The sequence below is a fragment of the Petaurus breviceps genome, unplaced genomic scaffold (assembly GCF_028583685.1).
Source record: "Petaurus breviceps papuanus isolate PSGF00001 unplaced genomic scaffold, PetGlider_PUasm1.0 138, whole genome shotgun sequence".
Lineage (NCBI taxonomy): Eukaryota > Metazoa > Chordata > Mammalia > Diprotodontia > Petauridae > Petaurus > Petaurus breviceps.
The window spans coordinates 12945380-12962487 of record NW_027185694.1 but is presented as its reverse complement, the minus strand read 5'-3'; the positions used below and the strand labels follow the sequence as shown (position 1 = coordinate 12962487).

Sequence of the window (17108 nt, the reverse complement as noted above, 5' to 3'; positions counted from 1 at the left end):
TTTGGTGCTAGAACTACTTTTCCCCATAAATGCCACCACTGAAGAGTTACAGAGTGGGATGACTACAGAACATCTGAAAATACAATCATCTTTTATAAAATATGAATTAGAAAATGAAACACAGTGAAGCCCTATTTGTTTCTTACAATAACAATTTAATTTCCATGTCAATATGGGGAAAACAGTAGTTAACACAGTTAATGCGAATATTAAAATGAACAACCTGGTTGAGAAGAAGTGGGAGTAATTTCAGGAGGGCTTTGGGAACTGACTTCTGGGCAAAAGGAAGGGCCTAATTATCAGCCACAAAGGAGAGGTAGATAGAAGAAAGGGTCTGGAATTTAGAGAGGTAAAATAGGAAGTAACTTTTTTTTTTTTAAAGCAATCGGGGTTAAGTAACTTGCTCAAGGTTACACGGCCAGGTGTTTCTAAGTGGGTGCTAAGTGTCTGAGCCCAGGATTCGATCTCCAGGTCTTCTCAACACTGGAGCCGGTGCTCTTACTCGCTGTGCTCTTACTCGCTGTGCTACCTGGCCGCCCCTGGAAGTAACTTTCAATTATTATATAAACAGACAATAAGGAATTCATAGATAGAATTTAAGAGTTGGAATAGACCTCAGAGCCATCTAGTCTAATCCACATAGGAAAGGAATCTCCACTTTACAGGGGGGATTGCTAACCCATGATTGTCCTATCTACAAAAAGACCTTCAAGGAAAAAGAGCCCACCCACCTTTTAAGGTAGCCAATTTCACTCTTGGATAGTTCCCATTTTTAGGAAGTTTTTCTTCATTTAAAGCCCATACTGGTCTCTTTGCACCTTCCATCCACTGCTCTTTATTATCCTCTCTGGAGGAGTCTAATCCTTCTTCCAAATACCTAAAAAACAGCTATTGTCTTTCCTGAGTCTTCTCTTCTCTATTCTTAATATGCTTAGTTCCTTCAATCAAACTGGCTACTGACATGATCTAAAATGATATTTAGCATAATACTTACCTCCTACAGTCATTGATCTTGTCAAAGGAGAGTGAAGTGAGGTTCCATCATCATTAAACTGATTTTTAAGTTCTTCTGCAGATTGCAAGTGAAGTTGGAGAAATTCTGCGATTGCACCTGAAGCTGCTTCTTTAACAGGGTCCATCATTCTTTTCAGAACTCCCCTGTCATCATCATGGACTTTCAAACAGAGCTTCTCCATTTGTTGGATGTTAGAGCGGAGTTGCTACAATGAATTAAAAAACATCACTACAAATATTCCAATATTCAACATTCAACTTGTACTGAGCCTTTATCCCTTATTATGTGCAACGACGCTATGTTCCAGGGATATAAAAAGATTAAAAAAAAATGTCCTTGATCTCCAGTAACACATAATCTAGTCAGGGAAATAAGACAAGTATTCAGATAAATATTATTTGAATTAGAATAGAAATGCTTACTAGAAACATAAAGTGAGAAAGGTTCAGGTGAGGGATAAATCACATGAAGTTGAAATGGTAGCTGGGAAAGCATTATGAAAGAAATGGCAAGTGACCATACCCTGGTTGCCTTCCTGGGCCCTAAACTTGCAGACTTAACATGTAAAGTGATGACAAATAAACATTCCACTATTTATAAAAAGTAACAATATAATAATCCTTCCGTAAAGTTCAGCATTACTCAGGCCTGTATTAAAAAAGTGAGTAAGAATTAGGAAGCCTCTTGATGAGGGTGAAACAGGAGAGTGGAAAATTTTAACATTTAACATTTTTAAAAAAACCCAAAAACCTAAGAGCTTGGCAACTATCCTATAAAATTTCTGACAGCGGGAGAAGAAATGGAAGCAGCGTCAGATTTTATATTCTTGGGCTTAAAGATCACTGCGCACAGTGACTGCAACCATGGATTAAAAGATATTTGCTCCTTGGAAGAAAAGCTAATTTGGACAAACATTGCTCCTTGGAAGAAAAGCTAATTTTGGCAAATTTGGACAGGACACTAAAAAGCAGAGACATCACCTTGTCAGCAAAGGTCAGTATACTATGCAAAGTTATGGTTTTTTTAGTAGGAATATATGGCTGTGAGAATTGTAAAAGGAATGCTGAACACCAAAAAATTAATGCTTTTGAATTATGGTGCTAGAGAAAACTTTTGAGAGTCCCTTGGACAGTAAGGACATCAAATCAATCAATATTTAAATTAATTAAGGCTATTCACTGTAATGTCACATACTGAAGCTGAAACTTAAATTACTCTGGCTACATAGGGAGAAGATAGGACTCATTGGAAAAGATCCTAATGTCGGGAAAGATTGAAGGCAAAAAGAAAAGGGAATGGCAGAGGATGAGATGGAAAGATAGTGTCATGGAAGCAATAAACATATACTTGAACAGACGTCAAGAGAGTGGAAGACAGAAAGGCCTGGTGTGCTATTGGAAGAGTGAGAAATAACTAAATGACTCAACAGCAACAATCAGGTAAGGGCCTTATAACTAAAGAGGAAAAGCTTCCAGAAAACCCAGGATTGTCAGTAATAAAAAGAAATGCGTTTTGAGAGACTAGCTAACAAGACAGCCTAAGGAAATTGGGTCCAGGATATTTTTACCCTAGATAAAAGAAATAAAAGAAAATTGGTGGATGAGGATGACTATAAGGTAGACATAGGAGCTTTGTTACAGAATTCAAATTTTGAAACCATACTGATTTGAACTAAATGAGGAGGAGGAGGGAAGCCTGTCTGAATTACAGAAGTCTAAATTTAAGAATGAATTTGTAAGAAACATAGTGTTATTACCTTCAAGTACCTCAAAATATGCCTAATAGAGTAGCAGTCACAGGATCATAGATTTAGAACCAGAAGACACCTTACATATCATTTAGGGTAACCCCTTCATTTGATAAACTTTGGTCCAAAGATCTTAAAAGATTTGTCTAAGATCATATAGAGTTAAGTAGCAAAGCTACAATTTGAACCCAAGTTCACTGACTACAAATTCAGTGCTTGTGGTTCCTTCTAAATAATGTTCTTTAGTAGAAGCAATTTATAATAAAAATAGTTCACATTTTTTAGTGATTAATAATTTACAAAATAATTTCCTCATAAGAACCCTACAAGACTAGTAAGTATTATAATTAACACAATTATGAAGGCACAAATGTATGCGTCTAAGGTTGAAAGTATTAATAACATTTTATTTCCCCAACTGTCACCAGCTGGGGATTTCTGAAAATCCAGGAAGTGCACATCAGATAAGAGAGTTTATACCAAAGGGAAAAATGGCAAGCCATTTGTGGAGCTGGCAAATCACCTCTCCGACTTGGATACAAACTTGGAGAACCAAATCATCCTTCCTGAATCCTTTCCTCCTAATGCCTTGGTTAGTTATAAAGAATATTCTTAAATAATGACCATAAAAATCTCATACATGGGTTTTTCTCTTTTTCTTTTCTTCATATGGATGCTAATGAGGGGTTTGGGGAGATAAACTGGAGGTCCCTTGTCAATTCTGATGGTCTATGGTTCTATCACCTCAAGTTCCCTTGGCTGTTCCAGTCAGTGTCTTGTCCCCTGAAGACTGCCGCTGTCTCTATGATGATAAATTATTCAGTCTTGGAGAAGTCTTTGCCACCAAATACAGGAATTCAAATGGGTGGGATAAACTGGTCAATTTTCCTCACTTTACATTTCTAGAACTCACAGAAAGAGCCTTCATGCAAATTGTTGGAGTACATAGATTTAATTTAACATCACAACCCAGATAAATAATTTCCCATAGTATTAGGATGCTATGTAAAACCTTTTTTAAAAGATGGCAAAGAGAGGCAAAAGGCGCACTGATCTGCTGAATAACCAGACTATGCTATAAAATTCTCCAGGAAAAAAAAAATGGTTGAAAATCATCACTATTTATTAGAAAGGGAAAAGGGTAATTAGGACAGATGTCTAGGGGACCTGCTACAAGTGAGGAATCAATATAAAAGGGCTTTCAAATTTATAAAAACAGAAGTCATTTCCCAACTGATAGTCAAAGATATGAAAAGGTAGTTTTCAGAGAAAGAAATCAAAGCTATCAATAGTCACATGAAAAAATGCTATAAGTCACTACCAATCAGAGAAATGCAAATTAAAACAACTCTGAGCTACCACCTCATGCCTATCAGAATGCTAATGTGACAGAAAAAGAAAATGACAAATGTTGGAAGAGATGTAAAAAAGTCAAGATACTAACATTGTTGGTAGAGTTGTGAACTGGTCCAACCATTCTGGAGAGCAATATGAAACTATGCCCAAAGGGCTATAAAACTGTGCATACTCTTTGACTCAGCAATACCACTACCAGGTCTATATCCCAAAGAGATCAAAGAAAAGAGGAAATATGAAAATATTTACAGCAGCTCTTTTTGAGGTGGCAAAGAACTGGAAATTGAGGGGATGCCCATCAATTGGGGAATGGCTGAACAAGTTGTGGTATAAGATTGTGATGGGCTGTTATTATGCTACAAGAAATGCTGAGCAGAATGGTTTCAGAAAAGTCTGGGAAGATCTATAAGAACTGATGCAGAGTGAAGTGAGCAGAGCCAAAAAAACATTGTTCACAGTAACAGTATTATTGTAATGATGATCAACTGTGAAAGGCTTAGCTATCCTCAGCAATGCTTTGATCAAGACAATAATCCAAGCCAAATACAAAGAATTCATGATGAAAAATGTCATCTATTTTTGAAGTGAGGGAACTGATGAACAGTGAGTACACACTGAAGCATACAAAAACTTTATATTTCGGGGGTGGGGGGAAGAGTGGTTTGTCTGCATTTTATTTTGCAACATGGTTGATACAGAAAGGTTGTACATGATTTCACATATAAAACTGAAATCACATTGCTTGCTTTTTCAAGGGGTGAGGGAAGGATAGAAAGGAATTTGTAATACTTAGAACTTAAAATTGACATGTAATTGGGAAATATCTAACAAAATATGTGTGTATATATGAATACATGTATATATGTAACGAACACATACACATATATGGCAACTAGATGGTTCAGTATTAAGAGTGCTAGGCCTTGAGTCAGGAAGATCCAACTTCAAATCCAGCCTCAGACACTAATCAAGGGTCCCTTGATAAGATTTTACTTCATTCAGTTGGGAAAAACTGCCAAGGACTCCTATAGGGAGCCTGCCCCCCTTTAGATAGAGATATATACATATAGATATAAATATAGTTGTGGTTCAATCATTCAGTCATCATTATATAGTAGCTGTTGTTCAGTTGTGTCTGACTTTTTGTGACCCCATGGACCATAGTACATGAGGTTTTCTTGGCAAGGATGCTGGAGTGGTTTGCTATTTCCTTTTTCAGTGGATTAAGGCAAAAAGAGGTTAAGTGATTTACCCAGGATCACAGAGCTAGTGCTTTCCTTGTGTTACATTCTCTAGTTTTAATTACAAAAGCAGGTGAATCAATTGCTTTATAGTTTTTCAAACAAAACAACAATCCCTAACTTACAAAACTATTTCTATATAACTATATCACTTTTTATTTATTTATCTGTATTTACTTTTCTGTGTACATATTGTTTCCCCCTAACAGAATGTAAGCCTCTTGAGAGCAGGGGCTGTTTCATTTTCATCTCTCTATTCCCACTGCCTAGTATGACACTTTGCATGTACTATTTAATAAATGTTTGTTGGATTTAATTATTTTTTACTTAAATGCAGCATTTAATTGTTTTTAATATGTGCATATGTGGTCCTTAATAGAAACAAGCTTCCCCAATCCTTTCCCTCCAAATTAAAACTAAATTAAAGTTAAAAGGGACAAAGAAATGTATTAAAATGGAACAACCAAATGGAATAGCAACTTAGTTTGATTTAAGATTTAGCCTGGTCTTGGCCTCTTCTGAACTTATTTTAATCTTTATGCACGTATGCTTAGATGGAATGGTTTCATTTTCCTCATCTGAAAAAGAACCAGATGAACTTTAAAGGTCCTTTTCCAGTTCCATAATGCTATGATGCATTTTTATTTCATTTTATATTCTGTCCATGTTTACTTAAAGGCTATTCAGGAAATTTTCATTGAAATCATCTGATCTATTCCCAATCTTGTTGCTAATAATTTTTATCTTTTGTTATTTACTCTAAGTTAGCTACATCTTAATACTTCAAGAGATCTGTGATTTAATTGCTATAGGTATTTCTTCCACAGATCACAATCCCTCCAAATTTTAGTAAATGAATTGCTGTAGCCAAAAAACTTCATCATTTATTGACCAGTCTTCTGATGATACACATGTTCAACTTTTGCTAGACTGATCCTCAGGTTAAAAAAGTAGTCAATATATGCAAAAGTATAGTCTATGTATTCAAAGTCCTTAGCAGGATCTGTCAACACTTGTGCTATACTCACATAATCTTTAAGGACCTAGGATGATCTTCATTACATGATGAGGCAATAGTGAAGGTCTTTAGTCATACTATCTTTATCAATGCCATTAAAAAGTGAATAAAAATCATATTAGATTTGTAAAATAAGGGTCAATAGAACAGATTTAGCTTTTTTTTTTTTTACCATTTTATAGTATAAATTCTTGTTTCCCAGACTTTTTAGTTTATTACACAAATCTGTCAAATGTCCATCCAAATTAGCATGTTCAAAGTCAAAATTTCAGTAGGAAAGGGCTTGAATACCATAAACAGTACAAATTCTGTTTTGACCCATCAATTGAACAAGAAAGCCAAAGACCTTTAGTTGTTTTAACTGTGGCAGAGTTTCAATATAACCAAATCAAACAGAAAGGCACTGGAGGGAAATTAAGTCTGAGTAATCAAGCTAATGAACAAATCTAAGGACACAAACCAAGCAAGAGAGCGCCAAGCTCCTTCATGGGATCCTGTACACGTGAGCAGGTCCGAATCAGTAGCACAAAAGGGACGCAACTATGATTCCAGAGCAGAACCGCCAGCTGCCCTCTAGGATCTGGGGATGGGCAAAGGTTGGCAGGTATGTGCTGAAAGCCAGAAGCAGTTCTTTCTGGAGCTCTCCAGGAGGCTGGAGCAGTTGCTTTTGGCTGAGAGGCCACACTGGTGTTGCAGAATCTAGGATGATCTGGTCATTTTCTTTTCTTTAGCTCATGTCCATTTACCTAGTGACTAAATGTCATTAGCACTGATCTCAAAGCTTTCCCTGAGCTTATCCATCACGTTAGAGTTGATCACAATGTCATTTTTAGTGTCAGCATCATATATGTCTATGATGCTAGTTGTTCAATAGTACAATACTGCTTCTCCTCCCTGACAATTAAAAAATTGCAAAAAGAATAAATACAGAGTTTTTATACTTTTATAGCATCTTTCTTCTAAGGAGCTCAAAATTGTCCACACATTACCTCATCAAACTTTATCATGTCTTTATGATTTATTAAATATAGTGATAGGGAAACAGTCATATGAGTTTTCACCTTTATCCTAGGTGTTTTAGTAAGTCTGTGATTTCATCTTTATAGATATTCCTTCCACTAATACAAATCATAACTCCTTTGTTTCACCTAAAGTCTGTCTCCTTTTTTCTCATAAATACATCATATCGTATATACCTAATGCACTAGAATCCTATTCCTAGTTCTTTCGGTATTTTAGGACACCAATATATCATTGTGGCTGTTCAAATGTTATCTATCCTTCTTGCTACACGACCACTCACCCTATTCTAACTTGCTGATTATCTTTGTTATTATTAGTAACATGTTGGAGCCTGCTTAAAACCATCACATGTCCTCCCATTTCCCTTTGGATTACTTATTAAATTTAAATTTTTCTGAGCATCATCATGATGATACTAACATTGAATTGGGCATTTGTAGCATTGGGCAGTCTGAAATATGAAAGAATTGTGTGTTTTCCTAAATGCAATTCACCCCAATCCCCTTCTACTTAATTTAGGGCTATTATTCATCTATAGTACTTGCTCTGGGACAGTTTGCTGCTACTTGAAGAAGGCTATTGCCTGTATAAGTGATGCTGCTACCAGTCATATGGAACTATCCAAGTGGAAATAATTTAGAAGATGGGGCTTCATGCACCTATGTGTAAACAAACACATTTGCCCAAAAGAAGCTGTAAATCATGTTGATACCTATGCAGAACTCAGATCCTCTCTGCTATCCCAGTTGGACCAGCCTGAGCCTAAAAATCAAATTGTTTTGGGGCACCTCAAGCTACTTTGTCCTGATAACGTCTCATGCTTCTATCTCTAGTACTTCAACTTAGAACTCCACATCTCTGGTATCCAATCTTTGACTTTCACTTGATTTAAGTGGCTGCCTATTTGGGCAAAAACTTTCTGACTTTGGCTTTTTGTGGCTGAAGAAGTTTCTCTCTACAGCATGGGGAAGTCCACAGCCCCAAGTCAATGACAGAATGTATTCCCATCCCCACTCTTGAAGGGCCCAGGAAAAAACAGTACAAATATAAAAGTTGATGGAGAAGATGCCTGTACAGCTAGCTGCATGTTAAAACTTGGCGATATGTATTTTTCTTTTTTTTGCTTTTTGGAGGGAAATTAGGGTTAAGTGACTTGCCCAAGGTCACACAGCTAGTTTTTCAATGTGTGTTAAGTGTCTGAGGCCATATTTGAACTCAGGTCCTCCTGACTCCAGAGCTGCTGCTCTATTCACTGCGCCACCTAGCCGCCCCTAGCAATATGTATTTTTCATTCACTTGGCTTTTCTAGTATGGTTAATTAGACCAACATCTTTTAAGTTAGTCAATAGTTTCTAAGCACCTACTGTGTGTCCTATGCTAAGTGCTGTTGATACAAAGAAAGATAGTCCCTGCCCTCAAGAAGTTTACAATTTAGTGAGGAAGACAATACATAAAAAGAATCTGAAAAGTAGGAGGGTATTTGGTGTGGAGGCATGATGGAGTCCTGAAGCTGAGGTGAGAAATGATCTGAGGAGATATGAATTACAGTTGATTTTATCTTGCAGAATGATGAGTTTTTGGTGACTACTAAGTCCAGGAGAGCAGATGGGTGGGAAATGGTACAGTGAATGCTCTGGATGTTTTCCTTATGTGATAGAGGATCTGGGTGGGAAGAACCCCAGTGGCAGAAAATGTAAGTTTCAAAATTGATTTCATCTTGCAGAATGATTTTTCATTTTCTTTTACATTATTGCAACTTTTTCTGAGGAAGTTTTATATTTATCCAGAACACACTGTAATTTGAACAAAGTTAACTTCCAGGGGCAAAGCCAAGATGGTGGAGTAGAGGAAGCACTAAAGCTGAGTTCTCCCAACACTCCCCTTCAAACACCTTTAAAATAATGCCTCAAATAGAATTCTGGGGCACAAGAATCAGAGTGAAGCATTTTTCTAGCATAAAACAGCTTAGAAGGTTGGAAAGAGAGATGTGTTACACAGGATGAATGCTACCCCAGAGCCCATGTGGCAGCAACACCAGCTGTAGGCCTTGAGGGTAGCAATAGCAGCAGCAGCAACAGCAGTAGCTTCAGGATCTCTCTGCCCAGATATGGTAAGGTGATCAGGAAACTGTCAGAAAGAGCTCACAGGAGACCCCTGTGCTAGCACTGGGCATAGGACCAGGCATGTTTGGCAATTCCATTGCCTATACATCTTCTGGGTCACAGTTCCAGGGAGGAGAAGAGTGCTTTTGGTCACAAGGGAACAGGAGCCCTGAGAAACAATATTGAATATAGCTACAAAGGATCGAGGGTCCTTTCAGAGTAAGGGCCAGAGCATGGACCAGGAGAGCAATGACCTCTCTCTAGATCATACCACCTTGGAAGGACCAAAAACTAGATTCTAAACTCCAAGAACTAGCTGTGAAAATAACAGCACAAAAAAGACTTGAAGAATGGGACAGTGCTTCCCACCCCCAAGGAACACAGCCAAACTTTAACATAAAGTTCAAAGTCAAGAAATTGGTTTGAAAAACGAGCAAACAACAAAAAAGAACCTGACCATGAAAAGCTACTTTGGTGACAGAGAGGATCAATACACAAACTCAGAAGAAGACAATGTTGAAACAGCTACAAACAAAGCTTCAAAGAAAAACAATGTGAATTGGACACAAGCCCAACAAGAATTCCTGGAAGGGCTAAAAATGATTTAAAAAATCAAAGAGGAGTGGGAGAGGAAAAACTGGGAAAAGAAATGAGAGCAATGCGAGAAAATTATGAAAAGAGAGTCAACATCTTGGTAAAGGAGGCACAAAAGATGCTGAGGAAAATAATATCTTAAAAAACAAATTGACCAAATGGTAAAAGAGGCACAAAAATCCATTGAAGAAAAGCAGAACTGATCAAATGGAAAAGAAAGTACAAAGGTTCACTTTAGAAAATAATTCCTTAAAAATCAGAATTGGTCAAATGTAAGGTAATGACTTCATGAGACATCAAGAAATGATAGAACAAAGTCAAAAAGATGAAAAAAAAACAGAAGAAAATATTAAATATCTCACTGGAAAAATAACTGACCTGGAAAACAAATGGAGGAGAAATATGAGAATACCTGAAAGCCATGATCAGAGAAAGAGCCTAGACATCATATTTCAAGAAATTATAAAGGAAATCTGCCCTGCTTTCCTAGAATAAGATGGTAACACAGAAATTAAAAGAATCCACCAAGCACCTCCTGAAAGAGATCTTAAAATGAAAACTCCCAAGAATATTATACCCAAATTCCAGAGTTCCCAGGTCAAAGAGAAATTACTTCAAGTATCACAGAAACAAGTCATTCAAATACCATGGAGCTACAGTCAGGAATACACAAGATTTAGCACCTACCATATCAAAGGAGTGGAAGGTTTGGAAAATGATATTCCAGAAGGCAAAGAAACTAAGATTATAACCAAGAATAATCTGCCAAGCACAAGTGAGTATAACCCTGCAAAGAGAAATAAAAAAAAAAAAGGATATTTAATGAAATAAAGAACTTTCAAGTGATCCTGATGAAAAGAATCAGGTATGAATAGAAAATCTGACTTTCAAACACAAGATTTAAGAGAAGCATAAAAAGACAAATATGAAAGAAATCATAAGGGAGCCAATATGGTTAAACTCTTTATATTCCTATATGGGAAAATGATACATGTAATTCCTAAGAACTTTATCATTATTAGGGCAGTTACATCTCTACAAAGGGCATGGGTATGAATTTGTTATGTCAGGATGATCTCAAAAGAAAAATGGAATGCCGAGGAAGAGGAATATGGGGGGAAGGGATAGGAAGAATAAGGAAAATTAACTCACACAAAAGAGGTGTGCAGGGAAGAGTTTTTACAATGGAGACAAATGGGGCAGGGTGAAGTGGGTAACACTTGAACCTCACCCTCATATGAACTGGTTCAAAGAAGAAAGAATATATACATATATAAATATGTATATATACACACCTAGTTGTATGCATATATGTATGTATAGCCCAGATTAACAGAAAACTTAAATTACTTTGTTTCAGGAAAAGAAACTGAACAAACCATAAATGAGGTCCCTAAGAAAAATGTTCCCATAAAGAACAATTAATTCCAATATTATATATACTATTTGAAAAAAAAAAATACTTAAAGGAGTCCTACCTGATTCCTTTTACAACACAAATATGTCACTGATACCTAAATCAGGAAGAGCAAAAATAGAAAAAGAAAACTACAGGCCAATTCCTCTAATGAATATTGATGCAAAAAAATTTCAATAAAATACTAATAGATACTAACAATACTAATATTACAGCAATATATCACAAAGATCATACACTATGACCAGGTAGGATTTATACCAGGAATGCAGGGCTGATTCAATATTAAGAAAACTATTGTATAACTGCCTTTATCAATAACTAAAACAACAAAAATAATTTGATTATCTCAATAGCTATAAGGAAGCTTTTGATAAAATATAGCATATATTCCTGTTAAAAACACCAGGAGACAGGAATAAATGGAGCTTCCTTAAAATTATAAGTAGTATCTATCTAAAACCATCACCAAGCATTATATGCAATGGGGATAAACTAGAAGTTTTCTCAGTAAGATCAGGTGTGAAGCAAGAATGTCCACTACTGGGGCGGCCAGGTGGCACAGTAAGAGTGCCGTCCATGGCGTCGGGAGACCTGGGACTGGCTCTGGCCTCAGATACTTGGCACCCACACAAAATAAATGGCCATGTAACCTTGAGCAAGTTACTTAATCCCAATTGCTTAAAAAATAAAAAGAATGTCCACTACACCATTATTATTCAATAATATGTTAGAAATGTTACCTATAGCAATAAGACAAGAAAAAGAAATTGAAGGAATAAGAATAGTCAACAAAGAAATAAAACTATCACTCTTTGTAGATGATATGATGATATACTTGGAGAGCCCTCGAGAATCAACTAAAAAACCAGTTGAAACAATTAACAATGTTAGCAATGTTGCAGGATACAATAGACCCATTTAAATCACCAGCACTTCTAAACATTACCAAGAAAACCCAGCAGGAAGAGACAGAAAGAGAAATTTCTTTCTTTTTTTTTTTTTTTGAGAAATTATTTTTCAATTTATTTATTTATTTTTAGTTTTCAACATTCATTTTCACAAGATTTTGAGTTACAAATTTTTCTCCCCATCTTTCCCCTATCCCCACCCCAAAAAAGCGAGCCTACTGAATATCCCCTTCCCCAATCTGTTCTCTCTTATATCCTCCCCCATTCCCCCTCTAAATTTCTAGTAAGGCAAGAAGGATTTCTGTACCCCAGTGCCTATATATCTTATTTCCCAGTTGCATGTAAAAAAACAAAATAAAACAATTTTTTTAAATACACATTTGTTTTTAAAACTCTGAGTTCCAGAGTTTTTTCCTTCTTCTCTCCTCACCCACCCCTACTGGGAAGATAAGCAAATATAGGTTGTACATGTGTAGTTACTCAAAATATTTCCATGGTAGGTATATTGTGAGACTAACTGTATTTCCCTCCATCCTATCCCGCCCCTCACTTATCCTATTTTCTCCTTTGGCCCTGTCTCTTTTCAAAAGTGTTTGCTTCTAACTACCCTCTCCCCAAATCTGCCCTCCTTCTATCATCCCCCTTCTTATCCCATTTCCCCCTATTTTCCTTCAGGGTAAGATACCCAATTGAGTATGTATGTTATGCCCTCCTTAAGCCAAATTCAATGAGAGTAAGGTTGTTCCATTCCCTTTTACCTTCCTGCTCTTCCCTTCTATTGTAACAGTTTTCTCTTGCCTCAGAAAGAGAAATTTCACTGAAAATAACTTCAAATGTTATAAAATACATGGCAGTCAACCTACTAAGACAAACCTAGGACTATATGAACACAATTACAAAACTTTTTTTTTTTTAAGCAATTGGGGTTAAGTAACTTGCTCAAGGTTACACGGCCAGGTGTTTCTGGGTGGGTGCTAAGTGTCTGAGCCCGGGATTCGATCTCCAGGTCTTCTTAACACTGGAGCTGGTGCTCTTACTAGCTGTGCTACCTGGCCGCCCCTACAAAACATTTTTCACACAAAGATCTAAAAACTGGACAAATATTAATTGCTCATGGGTAGGCACAGCCAATATGATAAAAATGACAATTCTATCTAAATTAATTTACTTATTCAGTGCCATGTCAATCAAGCTACCAAATATCTTGATATCTTTTATAGAGCTAGAAAGAATAACAAAAGGCATCTGGTAGAACAAAAGGTCAAGAATATCAAGGGAATCAATAAAAAAAAATGGTGAAGGAAGGTGGCCCAGCAGTATTAGATTACATGAAATTAAAAATGGTTTGAACAAATCAAACCAATGCAGCCAAAATTAGAAGTAAAAGAGTAAATTGGGGGAAAAAATTTTCACAGGAAGTTTCTCTGATTAAGGCCTAATTTCTTAAATAAATAGGTAACTAAGTCAAATTTATAAAAATACAAGCAATTCCTCAATTGATAAATGGTCAAAGTATATGAACTGGCAGTCTTCAGGAGAAGAAATCATAGCTATCAATAGTCACATGAAGAAATATTCTAAATCACTATAATTGATTGGAGAATTTAAAGCCACTCTGACTTCACACTATGAGATTCAATAACATGACAGAAAAGGAAAATGATAAATGCTAAGAGAGGATCTGGAAAAATTGGAACTCTAATACACATTGTTGGTGGAGCCATGAACTGGTCCAACCATTCTGGAGAACAATTTGGAAACAAAGGGCTATAAAATTGTGCATACCCTTTGACCCAGCAACACCACACTACTAGGCCTGTATCCTAAAGACATCAAAGAAAAGAGAAAAGGACCTATGTGTAACAAAAATATTTAGAGCAGCTCTTTTGTGGTAGGAAAGAACTGGAAATTGAGGGGATGCCCATCAACTGGGAAATGGTTAAATAAGTTGTGTTATATGATTGTGGTGGAATATCATTGTGCTACAAGAAATGATGAGCAGGATAATTTCAGAAAAAATCTGGGAAGAGCTATTTGAACTGATGCAAAGTGAAATGAGTAGAAAACAGGAAAACACTGTATACTGTAACAATGCTATAGTAAGGATGATCAACTGTCAAAGATTTAGCTTACTCTGATCAAGACAATGGTCCAAGACAATTCCAAAGGACTTACAATGAAAAATGCTATCCACTGCCACAGAGGTATGTGGTGAATATGGAAATATATTTTGCATGATTTCACATGTATAATTGATATAACACTGCTTTCCTTCTCAGTGGATGGGGGGGATGGCAGGAGGGAGGAAGGAAATTTGGAACTCAAAATTAAAAAAAAGTAATGTTATAAAAATAAAGAAAAAGAAAAATATTGTGTAATGTCACCTGAAAATAGAAATATTTAGAGAATTTTGTCATGAATAGGGAGTCTTTGTTTTGGACCTTATACCAGATCCATCACAACACTCACAGACACTTCTTGGGGTCAAAACTCATAAGATCACCGAACAAAGGTACTTCTGCAGTCACCTCTGTCATATAATCTTGTATATTACCCTTCTGCACTGGTGAGATACACTTTGTCTAAAGAGAACCAACACAAGTTGGCGCTCACTTATGTTGCATAAAATGCTTTCTTAAGATCAATAAACAACAAATACAGCAGGATCTTGTAGTCTCTATGCCTCACAAAGAGCTGCATGATCATGGAGAGGTTGTTCCCCTGCAGTATAATCAGTTTGTAGGGATTTGTAGAAAGTTCTATAGAAACCAAAAAGTATTGCTGTTGGTGACATATTTTTCATCAGTGAATTTTAGGTGGCAGTACATGCATTAATTAACTCTCACCATACTCCAGTATTATGAGTAAATTTTTAAGATGGAGCAAATAAGTCACAAGGAGGTTATGAGATTTCCTCAACACACACAAGAAAAAGAATCTATAACTCTCAACCCCTTCTACTAAATCACGAGACATTCTTTAGCCTTCAAAGACATAATCCTAAACTAAAGAAAATTGCCTGCCTACTTATAAATAGGTCACATGATGATGTTCTTTGAAAACCAATGGCAATTCTTGCTTTTGAAGGTAAACAAAAATTTTTATAAATCAGATCCTGCCTTGTGCTTCTCTACCAAATGTTTAGCATTTGTTACATTTTCTACACAGCATCTTGTCCACTGTGGATGTTTAATAATATTTATGGCTTTAGGAAAGTTACAAGTTTTCTCATTGTGCACAAAGGGCAATTTAAGAAATAAGATAAAATTATTTTGAATAATTATAGGAATGCATAAGCCTAGTACATCTTCCTATCTTCAAGAAGGATGGACCACATTTAAACCACTCATGAGAAAACTGTTTTACTAGCTAACATGCCTCAAAGTAGATAAATTTTTATATCTATATAGCCTCTGCTGCTGCTTAAGCCCATCTTATATATTTTAACAGATACAGAAAATAACCTAATCCTATTCTAAATAAACCCTTTTTACTGACCAATATTAGGCCATAATTCTGATTCTCCTACCTCAGGGTAGAAATTCATAAGACTATTAAAACTGTAAAAGACCTTAGAAACTTCAAAGGCCATCTAGTCTAACCTCCTTATTTTAGATATGTGCAATCTGAGGCCAAGGGAGTTTAAGTGACTTGACCATGGTCACCTAATAAGTCTGAGAGGTGGGATTTGAACCCAGGTCCTCTGACTCCAGAGCCAATGTGTTTTCCTCTATGCTATGCTGCCTTTTAACCAACCCCCTCATTTTACAAAGGGGAAAACTGATGTTCAAAGAGAACAAAAACATCTTTCCTAAGTTAACAATGATATCATAACTGGAAAATCTAATGACCTTTTCTCAATCATCTTTCTTGACCTCTCTACAGCCTCTGCCACTGTCGATAACTCTATTCTGGGTGCCTTCTCCTCTCCAGGTTTTAATAACGCTGCTTTCTCCCAGTTTTCCTCCTACGTATCTGATGGCTCCTCCTGAGTCTCTGTTGCTCCATCTTCATTCTGGTCACACCCACTAATCAAAGGTGTCTGTCCCCTAAAAGTTCTATCCTAGATCCTATTCTCTTCTCCCTCTACTACCTAGCTTGGTAGTCTCATCAGATCCCAGGAATTCAATTATCATCTTTGTGCAAATAATTCCCAAATCGTTATCATTAAATTATCTCCTGAGGGCTAGGCCCTTATCACCTATTGCCTTTTGTTTATCTGCAACTCAACAAGTCCAAAACAGAACTCACCTTTCATCCTCAAACTTCCTCCCCCTTCCAAACCTCTCTATTACTCTTAAGGGCACCACCATTTGCCGAGGCACCTAGGCTTACGACCTTTATGTCATTCCTGACTCCATTTTCAAATGCCCTCCATAAATCCAATCTCTTGTCGCGTTCTGTAGATTTGATCTTCACAATGCCTTCTGTATACATTTTCTTTTCTACTCATCCTGGTATAGGCTACTCTCATTTCAAGCATGGACTGCTGCAATAGCTTTCTGATTGGTCTCCACGGTTTCAAGTCTGCCCCCATCTAGTCCATTCTTCACTCAGCTTCCAAAGAGATTTTTCTAAAGCACAAGTTTAACCATGTTTCACTCCTTTCTCACCCCCTACCCTTCATCCATAAACTCCAGTGGTCCCCTATTATTTCTAGGATCAAATATAAAATGCTCTGCCA

General features: G+C 36.5%; 1 protein-coding gene across 2 annotated transcripts in view; it reads right to left on the bottom strand.

Moving 5' to 3' along the window:
• Positions 1-17108, bottom strand: part of STX17 (syntaxin 17) — an 85444-nt gene that overhangs the window by 32771 nt on the left and 35565 nt on the right. For both annotated transcript variants that reach the window (XM_069105873.1, XM_069105863.1), the window contains exon 4: positions 995-1220. In XM_069105873.1, the coding sequence (XP_068961974.1) occupies positions 995-1220 (226 nt within the window). The remainder of the gene's footprint in view (positions 1-994; positions 1221-17108) is intronic.